Here is a 21863-nt window from a genome sequence, read left to right as displayed (position 1 = left end):
CATACAGAGAGTGACAACAGCAGAAGACAGTATCACAGTTGCCTTTAAAGATAATTAGCAAATGGATTGTTAATCGAAGCATTCAGGCAACACAAGAACACTCAAGGAGGAATTATATAACCATGTGACTAACCAGAAATTGCTATGCAACATGCTAAAATATTGTTATATAATTCTAACCTCACATTGGGTAGGATTTCCCTACAACCACTCCTTCAGCATACAACTGTATGCTGCTAGAGGGTTTTGTGGCAAATTTATTTCCTCCACTCGCAACAGAACACAAAGAAAAAATGAAGAAGTAATGCACTGTGCTATGAAATTTCCATTATTCTGCAAACTGATGTTGGCAAAGAGACTTGAAGGCCAAACTCATAAATGTAAAACCTGAGCCCAGCTCTGGCAATATACCTTCCTAGACCCACTGTCCTGTCAATCACATCTTCAGAAGTCAAGGAAAATGTTCAGTGAAAAGGTGAGAAGTGCAAAGTCTAGTAGAAGCTACTGAATCAGAGAAGATGAATAACAAAGCTGTGCTTTTATAAGGTCCCAATGCTTTCATCAGTTTGCCATTAGTCTTGAACATGAGCTCCAGCTGTCAAAATGATCTGGGAACCAATACCCCAACCACTTCAAAAAATCATCATCACCCCATATTTCTGCAACCTCACCCCTTGCTTCCCCTGCCTTGTTCTTCGAAGTGATAATCCAGCATTGCAGGGACTGCCAAGCAGTCAGAGATAATAGTCGGGCATTATCTCAGTTTCCTTTGACCTGCTTGCAACCTTCTGCAGCTTGTAGGCTGCAGAACAGCAAGGGCAGGATGGTCTAAAAGCACATCAAGAAAAGGCATGAGGGAAAAGTTATTAACTGACCCATGTCAGCTTGCACAGTCCTTTTACACACAAAGTGTGCTCCCGAAATCACAAGCGTTGAAAATGATTCATGTTCTCAACTGCAGTGAATTGCTACTGTGCCTTTGGCTGGGCAGCTGCCAGCTCAAACCTGCTGAGGAGATGGAATGCCACATCACAGGTCTCAAGGTTGATCCCTACGTTCTTCCCATTTCGCACCACGTGCTTTTAACACATGCAGGCCAAACCGAAGGAGGTAATTTTTTCCCAGTGATGTTTATAGCATCAAGGTTTGTTAAGCAAACATGGTCAGTCAGATGACATCACGGTAAAGACTTAAGGCCTTTTCCATATTACCCGAAGTTTCAGCTTGCATTATGTGCACCATGGAAAGGCAGCAACATCACACGTAACACACACATAGAAGACCATTAACAAGTACCTCTTCTGATGGCAGATGCCAACACTAGCTTTGCCATTCTTTTCTAGGGCACCAAAGCAAGCTGTTTTACAGCAGCATCTGTGGTTCCCTTAAGTATAAGGATTTTGCAGCTCAAAACATTACTAAAAGTCAGGTTCTTTTAGTAATTTCTTTTTGGCTACACATTCAGTTAGAAAATCCCATGCAAATTACAAGTTGCCTCTCCTACAAGCATGTGGATGACTCCTAGTAGGAGCTGAAAAAGGCTTGTGTTTAAAACGAAAGGCCCAACGCAGGACATTTCTTGGAGGACATGTTAGGGTAACAACACACACAGCAGCCTTTCTACTCTGCAGCCCAAATGTAATGGTGATGTTATGGATCCTTCTTTTTTCTGCTTGAAAAAGCCAACAGAGGAAACAGTCTCAGACTCTCCACTTCATCGAACTTCAAATTTCAGTAAGACGAGTCAAAATATGCAACCTCCAAAATCTGAGAACTCCAAAGGCACAATTTAAAATGCAACCCACAGTAAACAAACTGGCACATAGGTGGTCTTGTTTCTCTGAGAGGAGGCTTTGAACCCAGTGGTAGTTGTTCTCAGTCTACTTTTGTGTATGTCTTTCTCCGTACCATGTGCATCTGGATCACCAATCTAATATACCTGGTAACTTGGTGCAGGTTACCTTGAAAAGGATGATGGAATCATAGAATGCCTTGGATTGGAAGAGACCTGTAAAAGTCATCCAGTTCAACTCCCCTGCAGTGAGGGGAGGCACTCTCCACTAAACCAGGTTGCTCAAAACCCCATTCAACCTGACCTTGAAGACCTCCAGGGATGGGGCATCTACACTGTCTGGGCAACCTCTTCCAGTATCTCATCACCCTCACAGTAAAAAATTTCTTCCTTAATTTCATTTAAGTCTACCTTCTTTTAGTGTAAAGACATTACTCTTTGTCCTACTGCAACAGTCCATGCTAAAAAGTTTGTCCCTAGCTTTCTTATAGGCCCCTTTTGGTAATGGAAGATGCTATAAAGTCTCCCTGGAGCCTTCCCTTCTCCAGGCTGAACAACCTCAATGCTCAGCCTGTCCTTATCACCTTAGAGGTGGTCCATCCCATCATTTTCATGGCTCCAACAGGTCCACATCCTTCCTGTGCTGAGGACCCCAGAGCTGGATGCAGAACTATAGAGGAGGTCTTACAAAAGTGGACTAGAGGGTCAGAATCACCTCCCTCGACCTGCTGCCACACTACTTTTGATGCAGCCCAGAATGCCCAGCCCTGGGCTGCCAACTCATGTCCACATATTGCCAGCTCACATCCAGCTTTTCATCCACCAGCATTTTGAATCCTTCCCAGCAGGGCTGCTCTAATCTGTTCATCCCCCAGCCTGCACTGACACCAGGCGATGCTCTAGTCCAAACGCAGAACCTTGTATTTGACCTTGTTAAACCTCATGAAGTACACACATGCCCACTTCTTGAGCTTGTCCAGGTCTCTCTGGATGGCATCCTGTCCCTCAGGCTTATCAACTGCACTACTCATCTTTGTGTCATCTGCAAACCTACTGAGGCTGCACTCGATCCCACTGCCTATCTCATTGATGAAAATTATAAACAGTCCTGGTCCCAGTACAGACCCCTGACAGATAGCACTTGTAACCAATCTCCATCTAGATATTGAGCTGTTGACTACTACCACCTGGATGCAGCCATCTGACCAATTCCTCAACCACCAAACAGTTCCTCCATCAAATCCATACCTCTCCAATTTAGAGAGAAGGATGTTGTGGGGGACCATGTCAAATGCTTTAACAAGTCCAGATAGATTACATCATAACATCCATAGCCCTTCCTTTGTTCACTGAATCACTTCATCATTTTCCTCCCTCACTGCTAGGAGAGCAGCAATTTAACTGTGAGTACATTATATCTTGCTCATCAAAAGCCCCTCTGCAACTCTGTCTGGTTCCTTTCCTGCCTGAAGAAAGGCATGTAAAGAAAATAAGGGTTCTCTGGCTCTGAAAGACATGCTTTAATTTTTTTGGCCATGTGCCAGCCCCCACTTTCTGTTACTGTAAGGGAATACAACCATGGAGAGGCCACCTCTCTCCAGTAAACTACATAATCACTGACCTATGTGGAACAAGGCTCTCACACCTGGCAGCATTGCTTCAGCTTTGTCAGACACAATCATAGGAACTGACAGGCAACAGAACAAACTATCAAAACCAAGTTGCACATTCAGGTCATACAAAATAAATATTTTATTCACAAACTGTTTAGTTTCCCCTATGCCTCCCCACAAGGAGAAAATACAGGGCTCCACAGCCATTGTCACCACCATAACTTTGGGGTTTTTGACAATGGTATGTCCTGCGCAGCTCCAGGCATGCTGGCATCAGATGGGACTCACCTTTCTCAGTGAGGGAGGAGAGTCTTTTCCCAGGAACTAGGGAGACTCACTGGCAGGGCTTTAACCTAGATATGATGGGGGAGGGGGACAGTATCACGATCATCTTTGAGAGGTCATGGAGATCCGGGCAGGTGTTTGAGGACTGGAAGAAAGCAAATGTCACTCCAGTCTTCAAAAAGGGCTAGAAGAAGGAACCGGGAAACTACCAGCCAGTGAGCCTCACCTTAATCCCTGGAAAGGTAAGGAAGCACATCATTCTGGAGGCCATCTCTACCCACATGGAGGATAAGAAGGTGATCAGGAGTAGTCAGCATGCCTTCAAGTTAAATCATTTTTTACCAACCTGATTGCCTTCTACGATGATACAACTACTTGGATGGATAAGGGAAGAATAGTGGATATTGCCTATCTCTACTTCAGCAAGGCTTTCAACACTGTCTCTCATGAAATCCTCATAGGTAAACTCAAGAACTGTGGGTTGGATGAGTGAACAGTGGGATGGATTGAGAACCGGCTGAGTGGCAGATCCCCGAGGGTCGTCATCAGTGGTATAGAGCCTAGTTGGAGGTCTGCCACTAGTGGTGTCCCCCAGGGTTCTATATTGGGCCCAGTGTTGTTTAACTTGTTCCTCAATTACTTGGATGAGGGAGTAGAGTGCCTCCTCAGCAAGTCTGCTGATGATACAAAACTGGAAGGACTGGCTGACACCTGAGGGCTGTGTGGCCCTTCAGAGGGACCTCAATAGGTGGGAGACATGGGTAGAGAATATTCTGAACTTCAACAAGGGCAAATGCAGGGTCTTGCACCTGGGGAGGAATAACCCCATACACCAGTACAGGCTGTGGGCTGACCTGCTGGAAAGCTGTGCTGTGGAGAAGGACCTGGGTGTTGTGGTGGACAACAAGCTGTTCATGAACCAGCAGTGTGTCCCTGTGGCCAAGAAGGTCAACAGAATCCTGGGATGCATTAGAAAGAACATTGCCAGCAGGTTAAGGGAGATGATCCTGCCCCTCTACTCAGCCTTGGTGAGGCCACATTTGGAGTACTGTGTCCAGTTCTGGGCTCCCCAGTACAAGAGAGACATGGAGCTCTTGGAGCAGGTCCAGCAGAGAGCTACTAAGTTGGTAAAGGGTCTGGAGAATCCCTCTTATGAGGGAGCTGGGCCTGTTCAGCCTCAAGGAGGCAACTGAGAGGGGACTTCATTAATGTCTATAAATATCTAAAGGGTGGATGTCAGGAGGATGGAGCCAGGCTCTTCTCAGTGGTGCCAAACAACAGAACAAGAGGAAAGGGGTAGGTGCACAGGAAGTTCCACCCAAACATAAGGAAAAATTTTACTGTGCAGGTGACTGTGCACTGGAATAGGTTGCCCAGAGAGGTTGTGGAGTTTCCCCCACTGGAGATATTCAAGAACCATCTGGATGCAATCCTGTGCCATGTGCTCTAGGAAGACTCTGCTTGAGCAGGGAGTTTGGACCAGATGACCCACAGTGCCCCTTCCAACCTGACCAATTCTGTGATTCTGTGAAAAGCTTGTTACAGGAAAGGCAAAAAGGACAAAACATAGAGGAGCAATGCCCATACCTGACCATAATCTGTCCTGAATACGACAACTCCTTCTGCACACGAATGAACAGTACTGGGATAATGCTGATTATTTTCTCGCAGCCAGACCCGAGACCCCTGCAATAAACAAAAGACAATTATAGATGACATAACAGAAAACTGGAAAAATAATTTCACTCAGTATTTTCCTCTGGAAATACTTATCAGATAATAGGAGAGAAAGTAAGAGCAAAATCCAAATAAGTAAGGGAAAGAAATAAAATAAAATAATCTGTTAGCAAGTTGGTTTCTGCTCGATCAGTAAATACAGAAGAACTACACTGAAGTGTCTGGTTTTTTTTTTGTACAAGTTCCTCAATGCCAGCAAGAGCAGCTGGAGCCAATTCTCTGATTCTCTGAGTCATGTGCCTCATGTTAGCACATGTAAAATTACAGAGCGGTGTTGAATTTACACACAGTTTAAAAGATCTTCCCCAAAGCCAGCTGGCTCCCTACCTGTTGATTTTCAGCCTCTGTCAGGCACTCACAGCATTGCCATCTTTCACCTCTTTTCTAAACTACTTTGCCCTTTACAGGGTTCTCCTCTCCTGCCTGTACTACAATGCAGAGGATTAAAAAAACCCAACTAGTAGCAAGCAGGATTACTGATATTTGCTTTTTGGAGGTGAGGAGGCATTGGAAACTACCAGTGAGACACCCAAGTCAGTCTAGTACAGCAGGCAGAGCTTAATGTTGCATCTACCACCTGGCTGGTAGATGCAGCATTAAGAAAACAGAAATATCCAGCACTGAGAACAAGGGAGGAGGACCACAGCTCATGCTGCAGCTGCAGCAAAAGCCATCCCATAAACAATAGCCACTCAAGTTGCTCCTGTGTAGGAGAAGTTCTTAACTGGCATGAAAACACTGAGCAGCAGCAACCCATGGTCTGATCTCCAACCCAAACTATACTCCCATTCTCTACAGACAGCTGACTCCATATCAGAATGACAATATTTTCGTGGCATTCGGAGAACAGAAATTTTTTTCACCAGAGCAGTCAAATTATCTCCTAAAGAAAAAGTAAATGGGTGGTGGAAAAGTGCTGGGATATAGCCTGATAATCATAAGGTTGTGACTTTGGGTGTACAATCACTGAAAAAAACCAAGTACAATAATTTTGCATGCTAGCATCCAAAGGCTGTCCTTGCCTGAATTTCTAAGCACAGAAACTAGACCTACAGCCTGGTTAAGGCTGGAGGGGGAGGAAGGGGGAGAGTCCTGACTGACAATCAAGACAAACACAGCTTTTTATTTTTATTGCATATTTAAGGTAAGTGGCCTGTGAATCTACCACGGACTTCAGCCACAAGACAAGTTACATATGTTTTAGATAATGTTGAATAAACATTACTCTTCTTTCTATGATGGGACAACAACAGCACTGAGACACACAATAATGTTCATGTCCCTTCATCATCTTTCTGGTCCTTTGTTGGACCCTATTCAGTATGTCCATATCTCTCCTACACTGGGGAGCCCACAACTGGACACAGCACTCCAGGTGGACTCAGCACACCAGCACTCTGGACTCAGCACACCAGAGCTTAGCAGAGGAGTAGGATCACCTCCTTCAACCTGCTGGCAACCCTTTACTAACATGTCCAACAGTGATGCCTATAGAAACTTCATGAGATGCAATACTCCTGAGTTAACATAGGACACCAGAAGAAAGAATCTTCAGCCCATCAAACAATCTCATTCTATCTGACAACCTCTGTTTCATGTTTGAATATTTTGCTGTTATTAGTGGGATTATTCTGGCATAAAATGGAAGGACTACAAGGTTGTTCAAATCACAGAAAATTTTTACTTCACTGGTCTTTTTTGCCTCGACCTAATAACCCCACAGAAGCAAGGCACGGTAAAGTTTTCCCTCACATTAAATAGCCAGTTTTGTTCACAAATTGTAATGGGTTTAATGACGGTGGCTACTATCACCATCAAGCTCTGGAGACATGATGGCTTGAGGGGGGGATGCACGTATTACTGTCACCCCAAGCAGCAAAGAGAATTCAGTCCCAGTCTTCCCACCACACAGAGAAACGCTTTTGCCAGCCTGCTGCTGGGCATTAAATGTCTTTATCAGCCAGTCTCCACCTTCTCATCCTAGGTGAGCTCAATCCATCTAAATGGATAAACAGCAAAAAAGCCTATTTATCAAAATGCAGTCAAGTTCTTCAAGTGCTTCAGGACAACAAAACTCATTATCCCACTGGTTTATTATTTGCCAGCATCTCAGAGCTCGAGTAACATGAAGTCTATGCTTTCAAGGGTAATGAAAAGCTTGTAAATATTAAGCCGCAACAAAATTTGCCAAAACCTCAGCATTCAAAATAGTCTTTCACAAGGAGGAGAATGTTTTCCATCCTGAAATTAAATAATTAATGCTGCAAATTTTTTTTCTGCCTATGAAGGGGAAAAGAAGGGGCCCACACAGAAGCCTTCACTTGGTTGAGTTAGTCCTATAATAAGTTTTTAAAGCAGGGAAAGGGGTTGATTTAAACAAATGTACATTGTTAGGGGTCAATAGCTGCTATTCAGGGGAAGCTGGAACAATGGAGTTCACAAAGCCAGAGGCCTCTGGAATGCAAATACAACATGTTCCCTGGCTAGGTAGCTCTACAATGGAGTGTCTGTCAGTGGGCCTTTCCCTCTGGGGGGGGTGGCAAAACAAAAAGATATTGGCAGGAGATACCTCACCAGCTACGAAAGTTACAGCCACTGATCCAGCAGCCATCCCTCTGTGGTGCATGCAACAGTAACAAAATCTTCACCAGTAGTTAATTTATGGACAAGACTCACCATACAGGACCATCTAAGGAAGGACTCTCCTCAACACACATGGCAAGCACATTACATTGATCTCAACCTCTTTTGCAGGGAGAAGCCTGGTGACTTGGGTTACTCCAGAGCTCCCCGACAAGCCATCCTTCTGTGGCAAGTGGGCAAAGAAAGCCACGGAGCACTAACTACAGCCCAATGTTTTTTATTTCCATGAAGCGAGGTTGTAAAAATACTTGAAATAGTGTTTGGAGAAGAAGGGCTGTATGCCATCATTTCCGCAGCAAATACATTTCTCCTGACTGCAAAAGGGAAAGGAAATAGCTTTGCAAATCTCACAGCTGTAAGACCACCTGGAGAAGTTCTGAGTCCCTCTACCTCGTAGATTTTGCTGGTGAATGTGCAAACACTACTTCCTACCTTCCTTGTCTATCTGTTCTTGGAGATAACAAAAATCCTTTCCTTTTTTACTTTCTATTGGACATAGATATGCTGAAAATCACATATCATACCTTATAATGTGAGATCCTCAATGCAGTTGATTCAAAACAGTTAAAACTGCTTTAAATTAAGAGCAATAAACGTAGATTATGCTGCATCTGCATTCAAAAAGCATGTCACTATTAAGGCTTGGCAAAGTAAAAGGAACAATACTCAATATGTTTTGTTTATGCACCTCAGTAGCTTGGCTCTGAATACAAAGTTTGAGAGACAGGAAGAGATGCTATTAACTAGGTCAAGCTGGAGATAGCTTTTTAATGCAAAAGATAACCAAAACCACATTTATTTTCGCTTTTTCTCTTTCCTAATTCACAGACAGATGATGATCAAGGAGGGGTCACAGAAAGAAAGAAGTCATCCAGAAAAAGAACCATAACTTTGCTAATTTTATATTAATAAACAGTTTTTGTTCTGAAAACTCGTCCTTCATTTTTGCCTTAGAACTACTGAAAAGACTTAAGTTTAGGTACCCGAAAACCTTAACATGCCAAGTGCCTGGCCAGACTACTCAGTGGAAACTCAGTGGAAAATTCACTGGAAGCTGGATATCCCCCACTGACTTCAACCCAAGTATAAAGCATTCATCCTCTTGAGCAGAAGACCAGACCTATTCTTCCATATTTAAGTCCAGGGAAACAAGCAGTAATGGTCATTTGTTTGATGCATTGCTCTTTAAGTCAGAGTATTGGTCTAGATGCCCTCCTTTGCACTGCCTGGCCTCCCTGGTGCAGCTTTCCTGTGCTCCATGACGAAAGGCTTTCACAACAGCTGGACGTCAGCAGTAGCTGAATATGGAAACTACCATAAAAGCCTGTGCTTACTACTGCCACAGGACACCCAAAAGGGAATATGAACAAATACTCCAGAAACTGCTTCAAGACAGTGACACCAATTGGCTCCGTTTCTCACCAGCCAGACTACCTCCCCTCTGCCAACAGTCAGGAATTGGCAGGTTTTATTCAGGATGGGGTGGGAAAGGATGGATAGAGTTACAGAGAAGGACTAGTCGAACCCTGTAGATAGTGAGAGAAAGCACAACTTTGGAAGATATTTGAGAACGCGATCTAAGTTTCAGTACTTTAAACTGATTACCTACATAAATCTAGGCACATACTTAATCCAGCTGAATAGGGTAAAATTAATTTTTAAACCCTTACAGCACTATTCCCAATTTCCTCAAAAAACACAGGGGTAAAATACTAACACCTTTTTCTCAACAAATTTAGTTCTGCCTCTTGAACAGCACTACTTTGCTTTCCTGTTTTAAAGCACAACAAAGCCATGAAGATGTTTCCAGGGGATATAAGGTCAGTTTAGGGGGAGACTGGTTTCCTGCAGAACAAAATCTCCTTGAAAATTAGGTGTTTCTGTTGTCTGTCAAACCCCAATATCAGATCAAAGCACCAGCTGTGCCGCTCCTGAGGTCTGTGCAACAGCTGCCGATTAACCTTGAACAGGCTCCATCTCCTTCTGTTTCAGTAACTGGAGATAGCACAGCACCAGTGATGGTATATGACTTTAAAAACAAGAAACTGGATTAAAACGTATATTATTACTGACTTGAAAGGGAATCAGAATAAATTTGTACCTTCCTCAGCCCTTTGAAGGCATCAGCAGCTCTTACAAGACCACCACTTCATATAAGATAGTATTTTTTATATAAATTTAAAAAAACCCCAAACAACAGCACAAAAAAATATTGTCTTCCAATTATGCCCAACACAAACAGCACACAGACGTTACCCTGAACATATGCAGGTGGAAGAGCATGCTTCTCCTCATCTGCTGTTGAATGTGAAGGCACCCATCACTAATAGACCTCACTCAAAAGCTAAAAAGCAATTCCATGAAAAAGCAACCGCACTTCTCTGCTAGAGCTCTAAGATGTGATTGACAGCTCCTGAGGACAACAGCTTGCCACACAGATAGGAAACAGCAGCTTATCATGCACTCAAAAGCAAATCCAGCAAGAAGATACCATCAATTTTGGGTAGGGGGAGAGAGTTACTGGTATTGCTACAACCTGAGTTATGGCTTTCATAAGAGATTCACTTGTTTTGACAAGTTTTGCAAAACACTTTTTTTCACTTTCAAGACTGCCTAACCTATACCATGGCATCACGGCTGCAAAAACATGACAATGCAGGAGTTTGGAAAGCCTATTGTCATTATCAGTTGTGGTCAAGTTAGACAGGCTGCTAGAACACAACAGGTTTTTCATGCCTGCAAATTTAGGTAAATAAATACCAGTTTCTGTGCAGTCGAGAAAATGACATTTCTGATTAATTACAACATTAAAAATCATTGTTCCAAGTACTACTTGGCAACCAACCATGAATAAAACAGCAAAAATGAGAAATCAGTGAAGCAGGAACATATACAGCAACTTTTCTCTATCTACTGGATCCACAGTTTCAAGTCCCACTCTACATTATCATCATGATCACCAGCAGGTATCACAGACTTGCCTGGCATATGGCACTGCCTCCACTACTCTCCCCCCTCCACCTTAGCTTGGAAGGAGTAGGTAGGATTTTAATCTGCTAAAACTCAGTAAGGAAGATAAGTAATTCAAAAAGACAACATGAAGGTGAGGAGAAGGAAGATGAGACAGGTACTGATGATAGCAATGAGATGTAGGGAACGTTTGGGAGAAGAGCTCAAGGACACTGTACATCTTTCCCTCAGCATCTGTATTGGAGCAGTGGCCAGGCAAATGATAGACTTCCTGGTATATTCATGGTCATCTTAAAAGTAGCATGCAATTCTCTCCCCTCATTTGAGTTCCTAAAGAGGAATATACAATATTTTGAAAAAAACCTTACAATTTATCCTGAGAACCAAACAAGCCCTAACTCTGCCTCCACAGGTTTCAACAGGAATGGCAGTTCTGTCTTTGATGACAGCACAGTTTTGCCAAGCACTCATATTTTTTTCAAAAACGCATTTTTTAATTAGTTGCAGTCATGACTACAAATGTGAAAAAACACAAACAAACCAAACAAAAAAATCGATAAAACCAAACACAAAACCATAAAAACCTACAAAACTTAATTTCCTTAAAATCAAATGAACTTTACCACCAATCTGTATTGATACATTTTAATGTACCTGTCAACAGGTATTTTAAGGAAGACAGAACCGAGGAAGGACAGCGCGCAACAAAACAGCAGAGGAAGAGAGATTCTCCACTAAAAACCGTTCACTGAAGCCTACAGCAATACAGCAAGAGTAGTTATCCCAGCACGACTGCCCAAACAAGCCAATTTAAATCACTGCTAGCTTCTGCTAACATGCTCTTTTCCCTATTGTCTAGTCAGCTGTTACACTGCTGTGCATCTCTATCACTGACTCAGCGAAAAAGAGGACATCCTGCCAAAGTGCCTGTAGCTCATCCACCATGCTTGGTTATGCCTGGCAGTCCCCAGTCCAAAAGCTTCCAGCTTGGACATGTTTTGCTTATGCTACATGACATGCTTATAAACTCACATCAAGGGGAAGAAGGATTTCTAAATCCACATATGTGAAGTCCTGCTAGCACTCTCTTCTCATTCCCTCCTTAAACTACCCTCTTGGGACTGGGGTCTCAAAAACCAATGAGGTGAAGTGATGGTAGAAATATCTTCTTCACTACTCTCTTTATTGGGGCTCAGCCACACAACTTCACTCTTCTTCAGAAACTTTGCCCTTAAAAACTCCCAGGTACCAAATTAAATCATCTGCCACAGGTTGCTAATGGTCTCAAAACAACTTTTCACAAGTTTTGTAACACACCCAAGAATTTTCTTCCACCTTCTTCTTGCCTCTCCTGCCTGAGCTTTTTCCTGCTTTTCTTCCCCCTCTCTTCTTCCAAGCTCCGTATTTGCCTGAAATTAAAACTCAGGATTTTGGAGAGACTCAGTTCATGCTTTGGTGCGGTGAGACTTAGCATGACTTTATTCCAAGGCTAAGTGTGAAAAGGAGTGAGTAAAGAGAATAATGGACCAGTCATCCACGGTTCTTTCATTCATTTATTTTATTAATAATGATCACTGAAAATAGGAGAATTTTATATGCCAGGTCATAACTTCTTTTCCTAAGTTGCATTGATCCCCTCACATTGAATTTACAATAGATGATTCAGTAGGCTTCATTTCATTTTGCAGCTTTGCTTTCACAATATGATCATTATAAATCTCTCTCTCGTCACAGGGACACAAGTAATAAAAGTATGTAATTGCACTGAATTATTTTTTTACATTACTAGTTCATGCTTCAGTTTGGCTTTTTGGGTTTCTTTTGTTTGTTTGTTCGTTCTTTGTTGTTTTTTTTAATCAATATTATTTTGCAAGCTATATTGGTTTTACCCTACAAACACCAGAACTCTTTGCTAAGTTTTGCAAAACTACCATGTCCTACAGATGTCAATAGGACCCTCCATATGGGTAAACATCTGTAGAGTAAGGACTTACTATGTTTAATACCTAATGTAATAAAGAAACCAGGAGGAACAGATGACAAACACTGGACAGCTGGTAAATTAGGATGTGCTGTTGGACCTGTTCAGTAGCATTTTCAACACCTGTTTCAGCCTTGCCTTTCTGAAGGCCCATCTGGCTGGTCTGACCCCATGCCGAGGAACAAATCCCAGTTACACTTTGACCACAAGGAGTAGAGGGGTTTGGGCTGCACTGGATTCAGGACATGCACCTCTTCGCAACACTGGCTCCAACAGCTAAGACAGCTCCGCAGCCCAGCAGCCTGCCCCATGCATGTGTGGTCCCTCAGGGCGGGCACAAGGCAGCACACCACAGCTCAAAGGAGCCTAGAGAAGCTGGTTGAAGAATAAAACGTGTCATGTCTACACCCAGCCAAGAAAACGTGGTTTTCCGGCCTGCAGTAAGTGACTGCAGCAACTGGGTAGCAGCACCACTAAGGCTCATTTGGGAAGCTTGGGCAGACGTTATCAGACTTGCAGCATCATACAAAACAAGTCCAACATGGGTTATGAAACAATTTGAGGTGGTGGGGAACCAGTACTACATTCCCAGGACACGAACATCCTTAAAAATTAAATAAATAAAAATTAATACTAAAAATCCAGGAGGTAAGCAAATTGCTTTGGGGAATCACACCCCTCCTTGTCTGAAGCCCACCTATGCATCCTGGTTTCTAGAAAAATGGGATGATGGGATGATCCTTTGCCAGAGTAAAGACGCCCCAATGAGTGGCCAGCAACACAGTACCCTTCTGTGCTCTCCCTCCTTACCTTTTGTGCTTTGAGTGAACATAGAAAAAGCCAATGCTGCCACTGAAGTCCGAAGCTGGAAGGCTAATGTTAGCAACTTCCCACACTAATTTGTACACTGCAAACCACAATAATCACTGAGCAACTCCAAATTGCCAGTCTGGAGATCACCTGATGAAAACATAACCAGTTAAGCAAAACCTAATGGCACACTTTATCATTACAGGGCAGAGCACTGGCTTATTCCCATGCACCTGAGGCAGAAAGGCTGTCAAGCACAGCTCACACATACAGGGAGCATGGGGGATGCAGAGGTACACTGCTGTGCCTGGTAAGCATTGCCCGAGCTCAGTCTTAGCTCCTCATACAGCACATGCGTGACCAGCCTCCCCACGGGAAAGATTTTGTGCTTTTTACGGTGCGTAATATCTGATGCCTTTTGCCCTCTGACCCTCTGCAGCTCACTGCCTTGCACACAGCAATGAAATGCACATCTTAAAAAACAAAAGCGAGCAGGCAACAGTGTTTTAATTAAATCCCAACAGTATATATGAACGGCATTCACAACCCACTAAGTAACAGGTATTGTAGTTCTACACGGAAAAGCGCAAACGTTTCCTGGAGAGTTATGGGAGCTTCAACCAACATGACAGAAGTAAGCACCTAAGAATAATCTCGGTATACACTATTTAAATAGATACTCTCAATTTTCAGAAGGAAGGGAGTGACAGGAAGGAGCTAAAGGGTGACCCTCAGATTTCCCAGCAGACCTGTAAAGAGACACACAAGTCTACACAATAGGAAAAAATACGTTTATTCCACTTTCCATTTATTTTAGAATTAATTTGCATTCACAGCTGTTGAAAAAAGGATACTAACAGGACTCTGTGAAATTATTGCACCTCTCTACAGTCCTGAAGAGTGTCCTTTCTTCTGTTGGATCCCAAATTCATATATCTGCAGAAAGGAATTTGAGTGGTCTCAGCAAAAGGCCGTGGGCTAGGAGAGCTGGGGAAAAAAACTCAGTTTAAGAAGCAAATGGGACATCACCTGTGTGGAGCGCCCTGCCCAAGCCAGAGGGACCATACCCTGATGTTATCAAGCATCTGCAGAAGACCTATTGTGTTTTATGTCTTCTTATGTGTTACCTGTTCCCCCCATGTAATTCCCCTAAGATAAAGTAGGTTTTCCCCTATGGTGTGTGTTAAGACCCCAAAATTTGTAAACCTGGGTTTTCCCCTTTACCTCATCTCTGTAAAACCCCAATTGTGATAGGCCCACCCCCCCAATGAATATGTAAACCCCGCCAAGAATATGTAGTACCTCAGACCTATAAAATACCAATTTTTGTACGAATAAACCATTCCAGTTTCTCCCCTCCACTGGGATCACTTTGTTTATTGACCTCCACATTCTTCCACTTTTCTAAATCCTCTTTTTGTTTGTCCTGCCTACCCAGAACAATATTTTGGGATGCCAGGAGTAAACACACCCTGAGATTTTGGTGGACACTTCTCTTGGGTCTGGAGCAGGCAGGAGGATTGGCTGTTAGCTCTTCTCATCTCCTCCGTCTCCAGCAACTACCACCTTCTTCTTCCCAGGTCAAAAACTCAAAAAAGACTCCCAACAAATTTTAGCACTCCGCCATGAACAGAGATGCAAAACACAGAAGATTTGATCACTGTTGTCTTTTAATGTATTTCAGTTTTCTCTTGAAATATGAACAGAATGTGTCAAATTGCAAGGGATAAAACCCTATAACCTTAAATAATTTATTATTCAATTCAAAATTCATTGTTTGTAAATGGCTCATGAATAGGATCTAATCTACCAACACTGAAACAAACCCCAAGGTGTCAGTAAATATGAAATAGCTGCTCATGAGTTACTTCTCAAACTTGTGATCAAATATTTTTAAACAAAAATAAATTGCAACAGGCAGTTGAAAACACCTAATTCACTTCATCAACACACAGGACAGAGAAGATTGGGTGGCAGTAGTAGAAGAGAAATTTAATCCCAGCCTAGTCTCTTTCTCAGCTGTTGCATGGTGTGAGCAGAAGATTGTCAATCAGGGCTAATCTCCGCTTTCCCAGGGGCAATGTGATACTAAAGTCAGCTGCACAGGTGCCATTTTACACCACTGTAATATAGACAGAAGGTGCAATTTCATAGAAAAGACAGTTTAGGATCTGTGTCAAAGGAAAATTTGGCAATAAAGTTTATATATTGGGTAAAATTAAAAATCCATGAAGTTCAGATAAAAGGCAGTGTTTCCAGCAAGCACTTTGAATCCTTTGCATTTTATCAACTTTAAACTTTTCTCAGATACAGGGTGATGCTTTGCAAGGCTTCCACTAAAGAGCCTTGTCACTGCTCATGAATACCAATGGTATGCAGCAGTTGCAAGGTAAAAAGGCAGCCTGAAACACTGAATTCATTATACTCAGCCACTCAAGGTCACAACCCTCTGAAAAGCAATCTCCTGCTTTTTTGCTTACTCCACTTCTCCCTGATCAGATACATTTCCTTCCAGTAACGCTACTCTTATAAGCATATCTGTTTTGATTTTTCTGCACTAGAATCTATAAAATGAAGCATCTACAGAGCAAGTCATCCAAGTCATTATAGCAAGTCATTATTTCTTTTATTGGCATTTTTCCTATATATGACATATAAAAAACTTTCTTTGAAGTTCATTCACCACTAAACTGTCAGGACTAAACACTTTTAGCAGGAAACACAGAAACAAAGCACATATTTCATATCAGCAAACCCTCTCTCCTCCTGCCATAGATTTGCACACCATATGCTGGACTGAACCCTGTAATTCCATATTGTTCCATTTCACATCTACAGACAAACTCCTGAGGTAGGTCATACAAAGCAGCTCACAGGTTCCCTGGATGTGCAGTGACACACCTTTGCTCAGGGCTTGCAGCACCTTTCCAAAGAAGCTTAAAATCTGCACTCCACTTTTCAACAGAAAGGTGCGGCACGTTTCCTCATCTGCAGGCACACCTAGAAATTTGACACATTCCCATTCTGCATCCTTGTTTTCATGACAGGGATGGACATTTACTGCATGACTCTGGCACGGGTTTTTTTTTTTCTTTCTTCAATGTATATTTACAAAAGCTGATAATTGTCAAAAGGAAAACTGGCTACCTCAACCTAGTACTTGTGGCAGGAGTACAAGAGGCAGAAACACAGAGAAGTTGTTTCTGTAATTTTTTTTCTTTAGCACACATGCATGTTTTACTGTGCACCAGGTTGTAGAAGATTTAATCCAAAACTAAGGCACAAAGCCATTAGAAGAGCTTAACCAAACAAAAGTAATTTAAAGCATTATCACCTGACAAACAGGCATTTATCCCAGAGATAAATGTACAAGGAGTACAAGGAAATGCATCTGGGTTGAGATTCTCTTCTAGTTTACTGCATCCAGCGTGCAAAAGCACATTAAAACCAGGGTTGAACAGCTGAATGTCTCTCAGCAGGCAAAGGACCTCCTCAGCCAAGTGATCTTGATTATACACTGTAATCTCCCAGAGGTGCATCATTCATATATCAAGGTGGGAACCCCTTGCATGTCAGCTCTTCCCATTAGTCAAGGTGATTAGCTCAAGTTAGCAATGAAGCATCAATGCAGTAGAGAGGGAGAAGTTTTTTTCTCCACACTTCTCCAGGATCAGGTCTGAAATCAGATCAGATCACTCTATGCTAATCGACTTGACCTACTCAGGTCAAGATGACAAACTGAACCACAGAGGAGATCCTGCTTCCTTCACACAAAGACCTGCCAGCTGTGACTGACAGTCATATCTCCCCCAGCCTGGAAGAGCCTGCAAGTGCCAGCTGTGGAAAGCTGTGCTTCCCCAGATTAGAAAAACAGATGTGAGACCAGAGGAAGACCTGTCAGGAACACAGCTGCTTTGAGACAGAGATATATGAGACAGAGGAGAGCCACGAAGATGATCGGGGAGATGGAACAACTCTCCTATAACGACAGAGTTGGGGTTGTTTAGGAGGGAGAAGACTCTGGGGAGACCTTTTTGTGGTTTTCTAGTACCTAAGGGGGGCCTACAAGAAAGCTGGAGAGGGACTTTTTACAAGGGCATATAGTGAAAGGACAAGGAGAAATGGCTTTAAACTGAGAGAGGGCAGGTTTAGATTAGATAAGAAAGAAATTATTCACTGTGAGGGTGGTGAGACACTGGAACAGGTTGTCCAGAGAAGCTGTAGATGCCCCATCCCTGAAAGTGTTCAAGGCCGGGTTGGATGGGGCTTTGAGCAACATGGTCTAGTGGAAGGCATGCCTGCCCAGGGGAGGGGGGCAATGGGGATGCGTGGAAGGGAGATTGGAACTACCTGATCTTTAAGGTTCGGTCCAAACCAGACCATTCTATCACCGTTGAAAGGTGAAACTGAGCAGACTTTAAGTGTGGTGAAAGTAATGAAATGACAGCAGAGGTGTGATGTGTTTGTGTGTGAAGTGTCTTTGTGGAGAGCTCAGCATGTGCCAACAGGCAAGAGATAGTGCTGCTAGCAAAAGCATAGCCAAAAGCAAGCTTCTCTTTCCATTCTAGGCACCTTGTCTTCAAGAAGTAGACATATTTCAATATACATCACCCAATACCTCAGATTACCCACAGATTAAGACAGAATAATTTAGGAAAAGACCTCTAAGATAATTGAGCACTAAACCATGTCCCTAAGTGCCACGTCTACATGTCTACATGCATTTTAAGTACCTCCAGGGATGGTGACTCAATCACCTCCCTGGTGCAACTGCTGTTTCCTCTTGTCCTATAACTTGTTGCTTGTGAGAAGAGACCAACCCCACCTGGCTACAACTTCCTTACAGGCAGTTGTAGAAAGATACCTCTATCAGGCAACAGACAGACAACGTACACAGATCATACAACAACTTGAAGTCTGACAAAAGCAAGCTTTTCTCCCATAAGGAAACTGCTTCAGAAGATTTACAGATTTACAGATCCCTGCTCTATATTTCCCAGCTTCCCCACACACACACCCTGCCACCCAAAAGGTATGCTTGGAAGCTATGAATCAACACAGTGGACAGCAGGCTTTCACAAGCAATCCTCATTGACCCTAAAGCCCAGGGAACCATGACTCTTAGTTTCTCTTAGTTAGCTCTGAAAGTATGTCTACTCAGCAGCACGAACCTTTGCAGGGCAGTTCATTTTACTCAGCAATGAATTACATCAACCAACTCTTCTGTAAACATCAGCCCAGACAATTCCATAAACATCTCCTTCCCACAGTGTGGTGCAGTTCCCCGGTCTGTGAGACCTGGGAGGATGTTGCAGGCTTTCCATCACAAGGATGAAGCTTTAAATTATCTATAAAGAATGTGACTGCACAATAATTTCAAGTCAAATTAAAAGGGTGCCTAAATTAAAAAGCACTGAAAATGCAGTATTAATGATTCTTCAATTCCCAGAGAGAGAGAGGTCCTTTTTCTTAAATAATAATAATAATAATAAAAAAAAATCAAACCCTAAAAGCAGAAGAAAAAACCCAAACAAAACTCAGAGTATATGGACTTCACAGTATGCCTGCACAAGCTCAAACTGGGAATTTTCCATGACTGCTTCACATAGTGCACATTAAAACATATTTAATCGTACTTACAATCAGATTTTTATGGCACTAAAGAATGCAAATCTAAAACAAATTTAAATGTCTTCCTCTGCCTAAACACAGCCATAGTATCTTTTACTACTTTTCATACTAATAATGAAGTCACTTCTCATATTACCATGCTGTGAGTCAACAAAACAGCTATTTGTTCTGTTTGGGTGGTTTTTTATTTCTTTTTTTTTCAGTTATTCTTAGGTAAAATAAAATTATCTAAACACTGCTGAAGAAACAACTTTTCCACAAATGCTGAAGCATGGAATTGTGCAAAGAGAAGCATTTTTGGCAAATTACTGGAGAACAGAAGAGGATTCAGGAAAGCCTCCTCAGCCAGAAAGAGCACATGTTTGATTTCAGCTGATGTGAACGTGACCCACACTCAAGAATGAATGAATGTTTCTTCAGGCCAGACCTCCTCTGGGAAAACTGCTCCAATTTGGTCACCTGGAGGGGTACTTATGCCTACTGAATTACTCTCAGAAGTGTCATTTCAAAAAAAGTGATTTTTTTGTTTTAGGAACATTACTAAATATATTCAGACAGCTTTAGCCGAAATTGTATTTTTACTCTTCAAAAAATAAAAAAATCAGTCTGTTATTACTAATCTCAGACTGGTAAAACATCTGAGAAGCATCTTGCTCATTATTACTAGAAAACTCAACCTCACAAGATAGCTCTGCTGAAGCTGGTGCCTCTGCAGCACTCCTGAACTCTAGGACAGTAGTAAACATGAAAAACCACTTATGCTTTACTCCAAATAAATGTTGCAGTAGCAATGCATTCCTCCACTGCCAACTCCAGATCAACTTTCTCCAAGCTTTTATTTGGCTGGTCAAAAAGACTTGGCCCTAAACAGAACCAATTTTCTTTTTAAAGAAGTCATAAATCATCATCTCAAAATAGAGCAATAACTTTCTGCTTACTGTACATACTATCTTTAACCCCTGATGCAGCATATAAAATACTTCATTCTGGAGGGAGGAACAGAGATTTCCTCGCCTGTAAGGAAATTAATTTTGAGTCATCTGAGTTCCGTACCATTTTCATGTGTGCAGTGGAAAATATTGCAAGCCACAGGGACTATGTGCCTACTCCTCTTCCAAGCAAGTCATCCAGAACTTGGCCCTTTGCTTAGCACAGGCACTAGATCTGGTTTTATTTGCATTGGTGCAAGCTCTCAGGGAGGGCAAGAGCTTTATGCACTACACCTCTCTACCCAGGAAAAAGGAAAAACATATTGGAAATGGAAAACCCTGTAGTGTTTTGCAACTGGACAACCACCACAGCAAAAGCAGAGTGAATTACTTCTTGAGGGCTGCAAGTCTTTGGCAGATGCAGCAATGTAGTTTAAATCATTCAAATCCCACAAGAGCATTCATATGACATCACTTTCCCCCTTGCTCAGTTTTCCTACAAGTTCCCTGTTGTTTCAAGTATCAACTTGTCTTTATTCTGAAGAAGTGACTATAATTTCATCATAATTCTAGCTGCTCACTCATGAGACAAGGACAGCTCAATTCTGGCAGCATGTTTAGCACAGAACATAGATCTTCGAAGAGAGCACCAACACAACATTGTTTTGGTCACGTTTTCAGCTCCCTTTCATCTTCCTACAGACACGAGCGTGTTTGTTTATGTGCAAATGTGACCACCAGAACTTTTGTGTCTATTTTCAGATATACACATGCTTTCATGATGTTTTCTTCTCCTAGGAATTAAATCCACACCTCATATTCACATAAGCAAGATCCCATTTGTACAGGAAAACTACAGAATCTAAGCTCGTAGCTAGAAGTATGAAGAGACATATGCTCCATTTTTATTCCTCCAGATCCCATTAAGACCTTTCTCAAACATGTCCAACTTCCAGAGGTAATACACAACTTCAGCCTACTTGCAAGAAGCTTGTTTGGTTTTTTTTATGCCGTACAAGTCTTTCCCTCAGATAAAATCGTATCCATTTATTTTTTGTCTAAAAATGATTTATGGACAAGTTTACAGAAATAAAAGATGTGATTCATTCAGTAATTCTTCTCTTGCGAAAGAAAGCTTCCAGCAGAAGTTTTCCCTGGCAAGTTGATTCTCGAATACTCAAGACTGAGCATAGGCTGGTGACGGATCACCCCGAGAGCACACACAACCACACCTGCTGTTCCCGAGGCAGCAGTATGAGTAACAGGGACCATGCTGTGCCACAGGTGTGGAACACTGCTTGCCCTGTAAAACAGTTACTACTTTACACAATAATGTATAATGCAGCTTCTTCCTGCTCATTTTGAGAAAAGAGAAACATCCAATTTTTCTTTAAGTCTATTTTCTGCATCATGTCTCCAACTTGGGACTTTTTTGAGTCTTCACTACAAAAAGTGAATCTTCACTACAAAAA

General features: G+C 42.3%; 1 protein-coding gene across 1 annotated transcript in view; it reads right to left on the bottom strand.

Annotated features, from left to right (window-relative positions):
* Positions 1-21863, bottom strand: part of MYO10 (myosin X) — a 162937-nt gene that overhangs the window by 124582 nt on the left and 16492 nt on the right. Inside the window, exon 2 of the mRNA XM_017838359.1 lies at positions 5278-5376. Coding sequence (XP_017693848.1) covers positions 5278-5376 — 99 coding nt within the window. The remainder of the gene's footprint in view (positions 1-5277; positions 5377-21863) is intronic.

This window comes from Lepidothrix coronata, unplaced genomic scaffold (genome assembly GCF_001604755.1).
Source record: "Lepidothrix coronata isolate B3197 unplaced genomic scaffold, Lepidothrix_coronata-1.0 Scaffold334, whole genome shotgun sequence".
Lineage (NCBI taxonomy): Eukaryota > Metazoa > Chordata > Aves > Passeriformes > Pipridae > Lepidothrix > Lepidothrix coronata.
This window is presented reverse-complemented; position numbering and strand designations above follow the sequence as displayed.